This window comes from Plodia interpunctella, chromosome 21 (genome assembly GCF_027563975.2).
Source record: "Plodia interpunctella isolate USDA-ARS_2022_Savannah chromosome 21, ilPloInte3.2, whole genome shotgun sequence".
In the NCBI taxonomy this organism is placed as follows: Eukaryota; Metazoa; Arthropoda; class Insecta; order Lepidoptera; family Pyralidae; genus Plodia; species Plodia interpunctella.
In genome coordinates, this window is record NC_071314.1 from 6,934,590 (window position 1) to 6,949,954 (window position 15,365).

General features: G+C 36.6%; 2 protein-coding genes across 2 annotated transcripts in view; one reads left to right on the plus strand and one right to left on the minus strand.

The window, feature by feature from the left end:
- Nucleotides 1–50: 50 nt before the first annotated feature.
- CBP (sarcoplasmic calcium-binding protein) lies at nucleotides 51–10,160 on the plus strand. Its single transcript, XM_053761445.1, has 6 exons — nucleotides 51–379; nucleotides 6,299–6,490; nucleotides 7,163–7,324; nucleotides 7,626–7,766; nucleotides 8,295–8,414; nucleotides 9,313–10,160. The coding sequence occupies exons 1-6, from the start codon at nucleotides 281–283 to the stop codon at nucleotides 9,421–9,423; spliced, it is 825 nt and encodes a 274-aa protein (XP_053617420.1). The 5' UTR covers nucleotides 51–280; the 3' UTR covers nucleotides 9,424–10,160.
- A 455-nt stretch (nucleotides 10,161–10,615) lies between these two features.
- mbo (members only) overlaps nucleotides 10,616–15,365 on the minus strand; it is a 119,767-nt gene continuing 115,017 nt past the window's right edge. The window contains exons 12-16 of the mRNA XM_053761455.2: nucleotides 14,469–14,606; nucleotides 13,968–14,056; nucleotides 12,346–12,502; nucleotides 11,586–11,674; nucleotides 10,616–11,212 (exon numbers count right to left, since the gene is read on the minus strand). Of these exons, the coding sequence (XP_053617430.1) occupies nucleotides 11,146–11,212; nucleotides 11,586–11,674; nucleotides 12,346–12,502; nucleotides 13,968–14,056; nucleotides 14,469–14,606 (540 nt within the window). The 3' untranslated portion in view covers nucleotides 10,616–11,145. The remainder of the gene's footprint in view (nucleotides 11,213–11,585; nucleotides 11,675–12,345; nucleotides 12,503–13,967; nucleotides 14,057–14,468; nucleotides 14,607–15,365) is intronic.

The following is a 15,365-nucleotide window of genomic DNA, read 5'->3' on the forward strand; positions in this document are numbered from 1 at the left end:
TCGAATAATGCCTTAAATGCATCCTTTCCAACCTCAATGCTAGCCACAGATGCCAACCATATTAATAAAGTCGAAAGTCCTGTGTAAAAAAAATCAACAACAAAAATACCGGTCGCAGCACCGCTCCCTTCCTAGGGCGCATTGGAAGTTGGAATAAAACCGATCGCGCGTTCGAAATTCAAACAGTCTTGCGGCAATCGTTGAAGAATTTAGGTGTGTGTTCAAAGTGATTAAAATACAACGAAAGTTTTGTTGGATTTTGTTATTTGGTGACAACAAAATGGCGATCTCACTGATGAGACTGGGTATCCGGTCTGTGGCGATGAATATGGAAAGGAGTGCAGCTTTAGTGTCTACCAGTGTCAATAATCAATATAAGGTAGCTATTACAACCATTTTTATTATAGTCGACTTTCTATATATGATAACTTTTCCAATGTTATTAAAAAGTATTAAAATTAAATTGAAAAAAATCGCATCTTAACGCACCGATGCGGGCGCTAAATGCTGACGATGCGTATAACTTTTTTGTAGAATGTTTTTTTTAAGCAGCTGTTAGTATAGGTAATGTTGCTTTGCTACCTGATCTGAAATAGTCCAGTCCAATGGAACCGAAAGGTTCTAAGTTCGAATCCTACTCGCCACATGAGTTTGTATATACCAATCACATGTATACCTAGTAATTTTTCATAAACCACCACTTTCTTTCGGTGAAGGAAAACATCATGAGGAAACCTGCACTCTTTTTCGTTATCAACTCCACAAACCACTCCATTAATACCTAGTGACGAAAATTTGTGTGTTTAATTCCACGTAATGACCACGATCGTACCAAATTTCATAACAATCCGACCAGTAAATTTTGCGCAAAAGAGTAACAAATATACATAGACATAAGTACATCCTCTCAAACTTTCGCATTTATACTATTAGTACCTAGGATAAATCAAAATAAATAAAACCTTACCTACTAGTACTAGTATAAAACAGTCGCCCGATCCGCGTCTGTCTGTGTCAAAGATTTGTTTTTACCACGCAGCGGATTTTGATGCAGTTTTCACTGTTATTTAGACAATTTATTCCCGAAGCTTTATAAACCTCTCTAATCTCTTTAAATTTAAATTAATTTTAACTTTGTAACCTATAATTCTTCCCAGGTGAGCTCACCCATACTAATAATTCATATAAAGAAAAAAGATTTGTATTTTTGTTTTTAATGAACAAACTCAAAAACTACTTGGCCGATATTGATTAAATTTAGCACAGAGATAGGCGAAACCTTCAGGACTGACATATCTAGACTACTTTTTAATTATGGTTTTACCCGAGGGAAGTCTGAACGGGCTTTATAAAATGGTTGAAGTATCCTTTCGTTTCCAGCCTTATATATGAATATTTTTATATTCCAGATAACCTTTCATCTTTGGACAGAGAAGTGATATAATACTTATATCCAGTGAATAAGGGTGAAATTGTGTTAACTTTCGATAGCAAATGTCATCCAGTCGCTAGCACAGTCCGATTGTATGTTAATTTTAATTATGGCATGGCAAACTGCATAATTTTATAAAATGATTCTTGTATTATTTCGTTATTCATCCCTTTTAAAGTAAAATTCGTACTATTTACGTATAAGGCATAAGGTCCATAGTATGATAACGTCTACAATATCATTATCGGCATCCTTGAATCTCAAACCATTGACACGCATATCTTGACGACACACGACATCAAGCCAGACCATAGGCCAGACCACATTTCATAAATCTTATCTTGGTACAGGGGTAGAATATAACCAGGAATGACACAAAGGGTATTTTTAGGGTATTTTTCATAAATCTAACTACTATTGAAAACTTAACCAAAATAATGTTTACTTTTTTTCGAACAAAACAAAGTGATTCGTAATTTTGACAAAACAAAGTTGTCCGTAAAAACAATGAACAAATGAACTGCCTTGAACGTATGGATAGACGATTACACAAGCAAACGCACACTGTTTTGTTTGTTTATTACGCCATGCCGCTAAAACTCTTTAACCTGATAACTCAATGCCATTACTAATTTAAATAATAAAATACACTTTTTAATGAAAAACAGTATAGTTATTTATTTCTTTTTCATTGTTTGCGAAATGGTTTTATAAAGCCAAATTGCTTGATTCAAGATATGTCGACGGTAGCGATAAACTTTCGCTTTATCCTAATTCTAGAACGTGTTTTTAAAGTTTTAAGTTGTTATGTCGAAAAAATGATATTTAAGATAATCCAGGTCATTCCTACACGTGTTGATATCTCTATTCAAAATTGTTAACTCGACATTGAGTAACATATTCTTATCGTTAGTAAATATATGATAACAGTGCTTAAATGAGACACAAACAACAATTGACATAGGTAGGTACCTAATACCAAACTGTTCTGGGCATCTGGTTTGACAAGTGCTGTAAACCACGGACCTTGGCAAGGTTGTCGACCCCAGAAACCCTCTCTGCTGCATTATATAACATAACTATGTAAACATCACACTGATGCATAAAATACAGCGCATACAGATGCATGTTCTATCCAGGTAAAGCAATCGCAGCATATGTAGAACTGCGTGAAAACAAGTTTGAATAAATATTTGTTCGCGCTGGGAATCGAACCCTGGACTTCCACAGTACCGAAGCCTATACCACGGAGGTCGTATTGTCGCATAAATAAGGATTACGATATAGTGCTACATACGAATCAACCAATATAAATTTCGAAACTTGGGACCCACCTCTAGCCTCTCTTAGAGAACAGGCGGCATAATTCGTAATTCTCAGATAGGTATTGTCCTGTGACGAGTTCAGAGACTATTTAAAAATATGAAATGAAACGGAAATTTAATAAATTCAGTTTGCCCTTTCATGCCCTTCCCAGGTATGCAATAGATACCATATTTTAAAATTCTAAGATAAAAGCTCGTGACCGCGACCCATAGTGGACACCCTGATCTAGACAATGATAAACAACTTCCGAATATTCTGGCATTACACCTAAAGATATAACTTAATAGGCTTCTATTCCAAAATCAGATGGGACTAAGTAGTTAAGAACCTATATCAGACAGATTGTAAAAATATTAGCAATCATGGCCATCTAAAGTACTTATACAATGATAACAATATATGCTTCCGTCAACACTATTTTGTCTGTTGTTTTGGTGCCCGTGGTTGTAGTCACGTAGCATAAAGGCTGTGGTAACGGCTTGTCTATGGTCAAGGTCTAGCAACAATGGGGACCGAATTTATTTAAGTTATTGAATTGGTCGATGTAATAAAGCTGTAGCAAGCTCGTGTTGTGCATTATGAATGGATAAACAAACAATTTCGAGTTTTGTTAGGCTAGCATGTTTTATTGTTCGTTTTAAATGTTGGGTACCTGTTAAACATTAAAAGTGACAAAATTGTCATGATAAATAAAAAATGTGCATAGTGGGTATTATTATTTTAGTGTTATCGGATTTTCTTTTGAGGGTTATGGATAAGAGTATTTTTTGTCGACCATCATTAATTATCATCCAATTTATAATTTTACTAGATAATAAATTATTTTGTTGTCATAGCCGATTCTTACGGAGTAGAATACAATGTTATGCACATAATGACCTCAATTGTATATTATTGTAATGTAACTGATAAGATTCATATTTATAAGTCTTGCTATCTAATGTTGCTAACGAACGAACTAACACTTTGATATTATCGTGAGGTCAACGACCGCAGGGCTTTCTGCCATGACCCTAAACTCAAAGCTACATTTGAATTTTCATCAGGCATCAATGTTATATGCACGTAACCTTATTTTTCAAACTTCTCATCCAAAATTAATACTTACTTATATCAAAGTGGAGGATGAGATAACAAAACTAGATACTAGATCGCTTAACTTGCTATGGTGGCAGTTAAGCTACTATCACAATAGTCTGCCATTGGATGGGACCTAAAGAGTAATATCAAGCTCATCCGAGCTTCGGAAAGCACTAATCATCAGTCGATCAGTCATGGCTTATAATCTTTATCCACCAAGGCCAGCGCTCCAGCAGGAGTTACTAAAATGTGTAATTATGAGGATATACACCTGAAAATTCTATAGACATATGAAACCTGAGCTATCTATGGGGATACTCATTATCCTTTTTAGCGTGTCGACTTTGCCCTTGGATTTTAGGGCTAAATGAGTGAAGACCAATAAGACGCGATAGGTACAGCATTAGATAATGTTGTATCTCGTCTTATTAGTCTGTGGCGTCATACAGAACCTTGAGCGTGCAGGTGGTAGGACACGAAGGGCAAGACAGCACGTGCCATCATTTGGGGAGATTGTTGTTATCCTAAAACCCCCTAGGAACAGAGCTCTAGGGCATGGCTAGAATCTAACTTGGAGATAAGAAAATTTGGGTCACCGCGATCACTGCAAATCGCCGGATGGTGGGCAATCATTTTGACCCTGTCTTGTTATAGAATTGGGGACATTTTCAGTGCGTCCCAAAATACCTAAATTTTGTGTTAAGATTAATAAATATTGTGTTAGTTTGGTAAATCAAAATCCTAAATACGTGTTATTGCTTCTAAAAAAACTTAATTATTCCAAGAACTTTATATAATTCTTATTTCGTTTCGATTTCTGTATTTATCGTAATTCCGTAAGGGATTTACGCCTATTTCTACGATTACTCCAATGTTAACTTGTTTCAATCTTGAAACAAGTGAAGGGGAATACTGAATTAATGAGGAAACACGCAGTGTTAGCCAATAACACACTCGATAGAAAAGAAGGTACCTACAATACAAATTGAAAAAAACGTTTATGTAGGATTATCTACGTAATGATTTAATGTAAAGATGGATGTGATGATGATAATTTGTGGTCGTCCAAATCAAAAGGGACCTTATGGCGCCCGGCACTTGCGCCATTATTGCCGTTGTTCGAATACAAAACAACGGCAATAATGGCGCAAGTGCCAGACTTGACCGCCATAAGGTCCCTTTTGATTTGGACGGCCACATTTTATTTGGGATTCTAAAGAAACAGATTTATTATCAATTCAAAATTACAGATAGTACCTAATAGCTGTTTATGTGAACAAGATCTCAGGATAAACGACAACCAAATTGTAGCATGCTTGAGAGCCCGTTGCAGTTTATAAATAAACTGCATTCAAGGTCAGCCCCAACTTGATCTGCATTCCAAATGCATTCTGACCACAACTCACTGCATCTATTTTAAACAAGCAGCCCTTTCAGGCTTCGCGCGGGTAAAACCATAATAAATTATATAGGAAAGGAAGGAAGATGAACCGGCATCAAAATCTGTTGCTTAGTTTTAAAGTTATAAGCAATAGGGACAGACAGTGGGAATCGACTTTGTTTTATACTGCGCAGTGGCGACAAGTAAATTGTATGCTTCTGTACATCAGTAAAAATGAAACGCTTAATAACCGATCTAGGCGTCAGCCTGAAATTTGCTAAATTATAATCTTGGTAATATTATTTTAAAAGTATATATATGTCCTTCTGTCATCATTTTTTGAGTGAAAAATCAAGCTACCCATTGACAAGCTATTGTACCAAAAATACATAATCAAGCTACCCATTACGATGACAAGCTATTGTACCAAAAATAGACGAAACTGGAAAGTAGACTGATCGTTCTGGATGGCAGTGTGTGACGACTTATTCTAATCCTAACTATACGTGTAATAAAAATGCGAAAGTAAGTTACCTTTACACGCTCTATCTACTGAACCAATCTTCTTGAAATGTTGTATTAGGTAAGTGCATGTAGTTTGAAGTGTGGAGAAGGACATAGGGTAATTTTTATCCCGGAAAAATAATTGTTTCCGTGGGAAATTTACACGGGCGAAGTCGCAGGCAAAAGCTAGTGGTGCACAATTTACAATTTCACTATTTGTCTTTGTCATAGATATCAGAACAATGATGAGACAAGCGTTATAATAGATGTTGTTATGAAGCGCTGCATTCAAGTATTCCTTATATTTATGCAGTTGCAGTCGAATGCGCACACGCAGGTCGATAACCCCGTTATCGTGTGAATGCGAGGTGGCACGGATTTTATCACGGTATGCAAGGCTGCGGCTTAGAATCAAAACTTTATAAACTTAAATCAATTAAATTATCTGTCTTGTTCCTTGTTAATCTTCCTTCTACCTTCCACTACCCTCAGTCATGAGGAATAAGACGAAGAAGAAGATAATTGAAGTGTTCAATCTATACTGGTATTTCAATTGCTCAACTGTTCTCTTCCAGTTAATCCACACAAAACCAGTTTGCAACGGCAGCGTGTGCTTCCTCCAGGAGTCTCGGGATGAGTTGGTGGAGAGAGTCGGCGGCGCGCTGCGGCGGTACAGCAAGCAGCACGGCCGGCCGGAGCAGGACAGGAGGAAACAAGACAGCGACAGCGAATCTGACTCCGACACAGAGTGCAAGGGGATGGAGAGGGTGAGTTACGACCACATTCTTGAGGTACTCTGTATTTGATTGGTTTTTGGGTTGTAAGATGAGTGATTGATAGTTGAATAAAGAATTATGATGATGCCATTAAGACACTCGATAAAAAAGGTTTAAAACACAGTTCGTTAGAAAAAGTAACTTTGTTAGATTCTGCTTCGAGATACGACATAAATACATACATAAATTTATATTAAAAAAATGGTAAGCCCTTCTGGCATAATAGGGACCAACACTGTTTGAATGAGTTTCTTTCGGCATTTCTTCTCAGCAGTGGTCGTTCCGAAATGCTAGTAGTTTGTAGCTTTGGTAAACATCATTTAATTTAGAATATGACGTGAAAAAGTGCCTGTGAAGGCCTAATTTCTGAATAAATGATTTGATTTTGATTTTGAGAGCACCTTTAATTCATGTTCCGCTCATCATATAAGTTAATTGTCTTGGAAACTGAAGCGAAAATTTTCAATTTTGGAAAGCTGAAGATTTGACTAGCAGAGACAGCAGACTAAAAGGTTGTAAATTTTTGTGACTAGTGATATAAACAGGCCTTAAATATACCTAGCTAAAAGTGGCTTTCGAGTTTCGCAACTTGCCTTTGCCTACCCCGTAAAGACTAAACACGTGTATCATGTATGTATAACTAAAATAATTTTCTCTTTCCAGTCTGATTTCTGGCGCCGCAAGATGCGCACAGTGCACAACATCCTGGACGTAGACAAGGACGGACTGATCTCTTTCAACGACTTCGTGCTCTTCTCGGAGAGGTTCAAAGCCCTGGGGCATCTGGGCGAGAGTCAGGCTAAGGAGTTCACGGAAATCATCAAGGTACACCTACTTTCCCGCAAATCATTACATAATTATAAAAATCGCTATCGTGTCAGTCTATTTGTATGAATGCCATAAATTGAAAAATTAACTGATGGATTTTAACTGATGGAATTAGATCGTATTTTTATATGAAAAAAACTACGAATCACGAAAAGTCATAACATTAAAGTTGCATATTTTGATGTACCCAAGTTATAGTCTTTAGGAGGTTTTGCGTTTGATACCAGTAACCCTGTATATGTAGGTATTTTATAAAACCGTGCAGAACTGTCTAACCCTCATTATATCTATATTTCAGATGACGTGGGAGGAGCAATGGGGGGCCATTGACCCCTACAACTACGTCACGGTGGAGCAGTACCTGGAGGACATGCATCACGTCCTCAACGACAAGACGCTGAAGAAGAAGGCGCACCGCTGGTTGCCCTATCTGTTCAAGGTATGATAGGAACTTCTTCCTTATCGATCTTCAAGTCGTCCAAAGGGTAAACACAAGTAGATATGCGTGACAATGGTCTGATAAATATGGATGCCAAAATCGTGCGAAGTAGAGGGGAAAATAACGACGCTGATCTCTGGGCTTCGATGCTCTACAGCTGAGGAAGGAACCTGGAAAATGCTCAGATGAGAGATAGAACTAAATGGCGCTGTGGCTAGCACGCTCAGCCTGTGATAGTGGCGGTTAAGTCACTTTCACAATCATCGGTCACTGGATGGGTGACCAAAAATCTTGAGCTCTGTGCTTCGGAAGGCACGTTATGCGATCGGTCAGGGTTTTGATTGCAGTCGATATAACCCGCCAATCGGCATTGGGCCCGCGTGGCGGGTCATGGCCCTTACTCCTTATCCATCCATAAGGAAGGCCTGTGTCCAGCCTTGGAGGCGTTTAAATGGCTGTTGATGATGAAGCAAGAATGACGTATATCTAGTAATGTGTCTTACCGATTGTACAGTCCTTCTCTTTCAGGCGGTAGACAAGGACAAGTCGGGTTTCATCACGATCAAGGAGTTCAAGCTGTTCTTCCAATGTCTGGGTTTGGACAACGAGCACGCGGCAGTCGCCTTCGCGGTCATAGACCAAAATGGCGTAAGTATTCAGTTTCATGTGTCCGTCTGTGTGTTGAATATTCTTTGAGGTTTATTCTTTTTTATTCTATTTTTGGTTTATTGTATTTTTTGATTAAAACTAATAACATTGTTAATGACACGTCTGTCTGATCAAAGCAAATTGAATTTTCTTACTCTGTTCTTCTATTTTTTAATTATAACTATTAAGATTGTAATAAAAATATACGAAAAGTCACTAGAAATATGCTGAGTTGCATTCGTCTTGAAAAAGGTATATAAGACTCCAACTATAGTATACTTTCCCGTCTATAATTACTTTCACGTGAGTGACACGGGTCAGTTTTAGTTAATGAAGTGCAATCACAGAATTCAGAACATTATATTTTACTTAAATAAAATTACATCTATCTACAATTTCGATCCTGATATCCTATATAGGATTTTCACAGCATTTTCTAGTAAGACAAAATAAGAATATAAAATATATATATAAAAAAAATCTGTCACTCACGTGAAAGTAATTATCGACGATTAGCTTTTGCCTGCGGCTTCGCCCGCGTATGATATTGTTCCGGGATAAAAGTTACCCTATATCTTTATCGATACTTCAAACTATGTGTATGCAAAATTTCAAGAAGATTAGCTGAGCAGGTAAAGTGTGAAGACGTAACAAACAAACTTACTTTCGCATTTATAATATTAGTTAGGATAGTGAGGTTTAAAATACGGATTTTAATTAACAATTCCACTTGTATTACAGAGTTGAAATTCTCCACGTCGCTTCAATTCCAATGTCACAATGTATTGCCCCACTCTCTCTCATTGGCACATTCAACATGTGAAAACATTACATTTTTGTAATAAACTTTTGTCGTGTTACTTATGATAATTACAATTATGATAACTTCTTTTTTCAGGACGGAAAATTGTCCATGAACGAGTTCGTGAAGCTTGGTAAAGACTTCTTCTTCACTGAAGACGAGTCCAAGGTGTCCAAAATGTTTTGGGGGCCTCTCTCTGAAGTTTAACTGAGTAATGTGATTCAAGATGTATAGAATTAATGATATGTTATGGCAGCCGTTTCTTCTTCGATTATAAGTCATTTCAGTCTTCGTTATACGTTTATAAGTTTATAAGTCTGTAGTTAATCAAGAAGAAACACTAATAGACATCTGAAACAGACTGAGATATTTCAAAATAAAGGTCATGGCCGACAGTTGTACCGCAGCGCTCCTACCCAGCAAGATGACGTTCATTGGAAATTGAGCTTTAAACCGTACTTCGTAGACTTACTTTACAATGACAACAATATAGCGGACTGCCCACTGCCAGCTCTCGTGTTGTCAAAGTAAAATATATCTACAGACGACGATTTAAAGTAGATTTTTCGATGAACGTCATCTTGCCGGGTGGGGGCGGTGCGGTACATCTGTGTGTATGACCTAGGTTATAAAGTTTTAATCAATCAAGTTTAACAAGGTGATAATTTTGTATGACTTCCAACCAGAATTTTGATTAATTATAACTGTAACTGTGGCTAAGTTAATTATGACTGTATTTTTTTTTACAAAAAATGCGAAAGATGCTGTTTAGGTTAGGCTTATTTTAGGAACTTAGTTAGTTTATTTTAACAATTAACAAATTTTTCAATCAAGAAATTAAAAGTGTTCACTTTTATTCCATTGATAATTTACTTAAAAATGTAAACATTCATTATTGAATGTAAAAAAAAATTGAGGAGTCTCAATAAAAAGTGAAATTATTATTTTTTGTTTTATTTCCAAAGTTTTCATTGGAAATTCGGGATTAAAAATACCCTATGTGTTATTCCACGTTGTATTTCTACCCGTGTACGGAACATACACACACATACAATCTCACAAACTTTCGCATTTATAATAATATTATGATTATTCTAAATATTACGCAAGGCTCGTCACAGATAGCGTCACTAACACAAAAACCTCAACAACAAACTCCTTGCCATGGTACACAAGTCATTATACATTTGTCATGCTTGGGCACAGAAAAAAAACAGATTTTTTTAAATTCTATTTTATCTTTAATGAACAAAAAAATACCAAAACACAATATGCTCCGTGGTGAAATTTATATCCAAAAATTTCACTACTATTAAAAAAAATTAAAACATGTTACATTACTGTCAAGTATACAAATTAAATATAAGATACGAGGCGTGCAATTATCACTTCTTAGTGATAATTGCACGCGTGCATCATACGACGTTTTTCAACATATTTGATACCTTTAGGCGATTGAATAAAATCTGACACCAATTTAAGCAATTCGATCGATAAGAAATAAACATATTTATCGCCATTTTTACTGAAAAATATTCGTTGAAAAATTAGTAATTTAACAGAAATAATTTACTTAATTATTCATATATCGTCGCAAAAATGGCACTAGTGAAGTTAAAGACCAGCATACTTCTACCGCACCGCTCCCACCCGCGAGATAATGTTCATTGAAAAGTGAGCTTTAAGGCGTTTTGTGTAGGCATACTTTACTTTGACAAGACGAGGGCTGACAGCGAGCGGTCAGTTTGTTGTCAATGTAAAGTGTGTCTACAGAGAACGGCTTAACGTTCATTTTACATTGGACGTCATCTTGCCGGGTGGGAGCGGTGTGGTAGTATGCTATGATATAAATCAGATGCCTTCAGACAGTTGAAACAATTTTAAACAAAATCATTTAAAGTACACATTCAGATAAATCAATAAAAAAAATTACACAATACTGAGTTGGTCTTTTAGAAGCTTCGTTTCTTCTATGAGAGTAGATATTTGACTCGTCCTGAAAAAAGGAATGGAGTTTCTTTAGAATCTTATTTTTCAAAATCAAATATATAGAAATGTACAAAGGATAAGCATAAAGCCCAGAAAAGCAGTGATTTTTTAGATGTTGATAGATTATGAATGTACAAAATTATACAACAAATGCGTAACAATCCTGGGTTTGGTTCCCAAATATTTCTTCTTATGATCAAGCGATCTGCGATTCTGGTTGTGTTGTGCCCGTCTCCGTATTTGTGTTCATTTAGTTAAATTTCAATATTCGAACAGTTTAAAAACAAAAAATTACGAGTGTCAATGTCATTTGGTTAATTATGTAAATTGTGTGTTTACAGACAACAAATAAATCATTTATCTATCTATAAAACACTTACTGTTGCTGCAATATGGAGGAGATGGTTTCGCTGTGAGATCTCCCCAACGCTATGTCTTTCTTCTTGTAGTCTTCTTGCCATTGTTTCAACTGGAAATACATATGCATGGTTACTGGTATCTAACGCATAACCTTCCATAAGGTACATAAAAGACTGACATCTTTTGTTCTAAGACTTTTGTCTAAACGTAATAAATACAATATTTTTCCTTTTTTAGTTTCAATGTCGTTTCTATACAACGTTAACTCTATGTTCGATTCCGCTACAGTTAAGATGTAACGTAATGTGATGTAAATTAATACGAAAAATAAAAGCTATAAATCACGAAAAAACGTGGAATACATGAGCCCCGGGGCTTCGCTCCCGTGGGAATTTCGGGATAAAAAGTACCCCGTGTGTTATTCCAGGTTATATTCCAACTCGTGCACTAAATTTCACAACAATCTGTCCAGTAGATTTTGCGTGACAGTGTAACAAATATACATCCTCACAAACTTTCGCATTTATATAATAATATTATTAGGATTATTTTATCGTGACAAAATAAATTATGCCAGCTAACTCATGCGTCAGCAAGATGACGTTCATTGGAAATTGAGCTTTAAACCGTACTTTGTAGACTTACTTTACAATGACAACAAAATAGCGGATTGCCCACTGCCAGCTCTCGTGTTGTCAAAGTAAAATATATCTACAGACGACGATTTAAAGCACATTTTTCGATGAACGTCATTCGTCGTCATAAATTATGCCAGCTAACCTCCTTAGTCTTGTTGCGTGCATGTTGCTGCAACATGAGTATCCTTTCTTGCAGTTTTTCACTGACGCTTTTATATCGAGTCAGCTCAGCTAACATTTCCCTTTCTGCCGCCGTTGTGGTCGAAGCACCGCGCAAACCTCGTATCACCGCCGAACATCTATATATTGATAATGTGTAATTGACTGCTCTTTTGTGTTTACGAAATTGACGACCTCGGTGGCGCAGTGGTAAGGTTCTTGCCACCGAACCGAGAGGTCCCGGGTTCGATCCCCGGTCGGGTCATGATGGGAAGTGATCTTTTTCTGATTGGCCCGGGTCTTAGATGTTTATCTATATATGTATTCGTTATAAAATATAGTATCGTTGAGTTAGTATCCCATAACACAAGTCTCGAACTTACTTTGGGGCTAGCTCAATCTGTGTGATTTGTCCTAATAATAAATAATAATAAATAAATATTTATTTATTATTATTTAGATCGAACGCGGGCCCTCTCGGTTCAGAGGCAAGCACTTTACCACTGCGCCACCGAGATCGTCGAAAATAACATAGTTTTCTATTGTAAAATGTGTAGTCACAATTTACTAAACAGACTTCAGTGGCCACAGTTTTCCGTTTAGTAGATTGTGGCAACTGTGTCCAATATAAATGTCTACGCCAAGACGAATGCGTGGTGCGGGAAACGACCGGCGGCCGGCTCACGCGCCACTGCAACGACCGGGCAATAGGCCACGCGCGTACATAGCTCGTAATTAAATCATACGTAAGCATTACTTTTTCCAATGCTGTATACTTTGCTAAGTAATCCTTTATATTTCCTAAAATTTCGCCTACAATAAAACAACAATACTTTTTAATTCAGCCCTTTATCAACGGATGCATAATTAGACCGAATCAGATATTTAAAATTGTTTCTGTTTATAAGAAATGGATAAAAATATGGCATGTGGCGCTAGTGTGCGCTCGGTACACTCGTTAAGTAATCGCGCGCTGGCAACATTGCGGGACTAGCGCTGGCAACATTGCGGGACTAGCGCTGGCAACATTGCGGGACTAGCGCTGGCAACATTGCGGGACTAGCGCTGGCAACATTGCGGGACTAGCGCCGCGTCAGTAAACGTCAACAAGACAGATGTCACTGAAGGGAAATCAAGCAGAGGAATAATGTTTTGTTGTGTGTTAAAAAGTGCATTTGGTAATCGTGGATGCGCATTTTTTATTCAACAGATTGCAACCATGTTCTGGCATTTCAGTTATTAATTAACAATATATTAACGAAAACGTCGATATAACATAAGCATGGTCTTGTTGCATTCAAAGCGTGACAAAAATCATGTATGTGCAGTGAACCGTTGAGGAGTTCCCTCGTCGGGAGCAGATCCTGAGTCTACCATTGGGTATTGCTTATCACATAAGAAAATACGTTGCATATTAAGTAAATTATAGGTCAACATATATACTGTACTATAATACAAACGGATATGTTGGTATGTAATAATATATATACTAAATATACCATAAGTACTTATTGGGCTTATCGATAATACCGTTGAAATGATCTCAAAAATTCTTTGGCTTTTTTATGACAAGAAAATGTCAAATATTAGAATTAATAGTAACACCTGTATTTGATGTCATCTTGGTGTTTCTCAGCCAAAGCACATTTCTCTTGAAGCGCGGTGGTGTTCGCTCGAGCATCATCTATTTCAGTCTGGAACATTAAACATTTCTATTTTTATCTTTATTTACTATTAGCTGCGCCCCGGGGCTTCGCTCCCGTGGGAATTTTGAGATAAAATATAGTCTATAGAAATCTGGGATAGTGTATCTTTCTAATGGTGAAAGATTTTGAAATCGGTTCGGTATTTTTGAAGGTAACCCACCTCAAACATACAAATTCACCAACGCTTACTCCTTCATAACAATCCGTCCAGTAGACTTTGCGTGAATGAGTAACAAATATATTATAAAACAAACTCCTTTACCGAGTTTTTATATAATTATTTTTTCGCGAATAGAAAAATATATATAATAGACGAATAGAATTTTAAAAAGAAAAGCAATATGAAGTTAAATAAATACATCCATGGAAAAAGACAATATATATATATATATATACGCACCTGCAGATGCCGCAGCCAGGCGTCGTGGCGCGCGGCCAGCGCGCGCGCCGCGGCCAGCTTGCGCCGCAGCGCCGCGCCGGCGCGCTGCTGCCGGCACATGTACTCTGTGCGCAGCTTCACTGTTGCTTGCGTCACTAGCTGTCATACCGTACGTCATGTTTCACATTTGCGATTTTATACACCAATTAATTCATGAATTTCCTATTTTATTTATTTATTGAAACGACAGCAAAGAATTTATAATACTAAACTAGGAATAAGCAAAGCCGTTCGTAAACTTGAATCTGAAATTTGTAGACATTTTTCTATTGCATATGGACAATAACAGTTTGCCAGAAAGGGATGGCTACAAATTTTGGTGCCCAATTTCAGAAACTTTAGGTGTTTGCCACGCGAGCATTGTGGAAATGTGGTCTTTATAACAAAGCGAATAGGTCTAATTTTCGATGTCTTTATTTCGACATTTGTTATTCGTAATCATTCCAGTAAGCATATAAGTTCCTTGAACAAATAGAGACTCATAATATGTTAGTACCTCCTGCTTATGAGTGAACTTCACGAGCGTTTGAACACGACACAATTTTTTTGAACAAAATATTAAAAAAAAAAAAACATTTATAAAATTAACATTGTACCAATACTTTACTTATTTATATATATAATAGGGCAATTAAATTGATCGCTGTGTATGGTACAATTCAATAAACACAAATGACAGTCCGCGGCGGAGTTCAAACGCTCGTGAAATTCACCCGTATAGACTATGTTAATATTATGTAATTTAAACAATAAACTTCAAAATTTAAAATCATAACTAAATAATATATTTTTTTAAAATTTAAACATTTATCAATCCCAAATAATAAAATAAAAAATAAAATAGATTTAATGCTAATC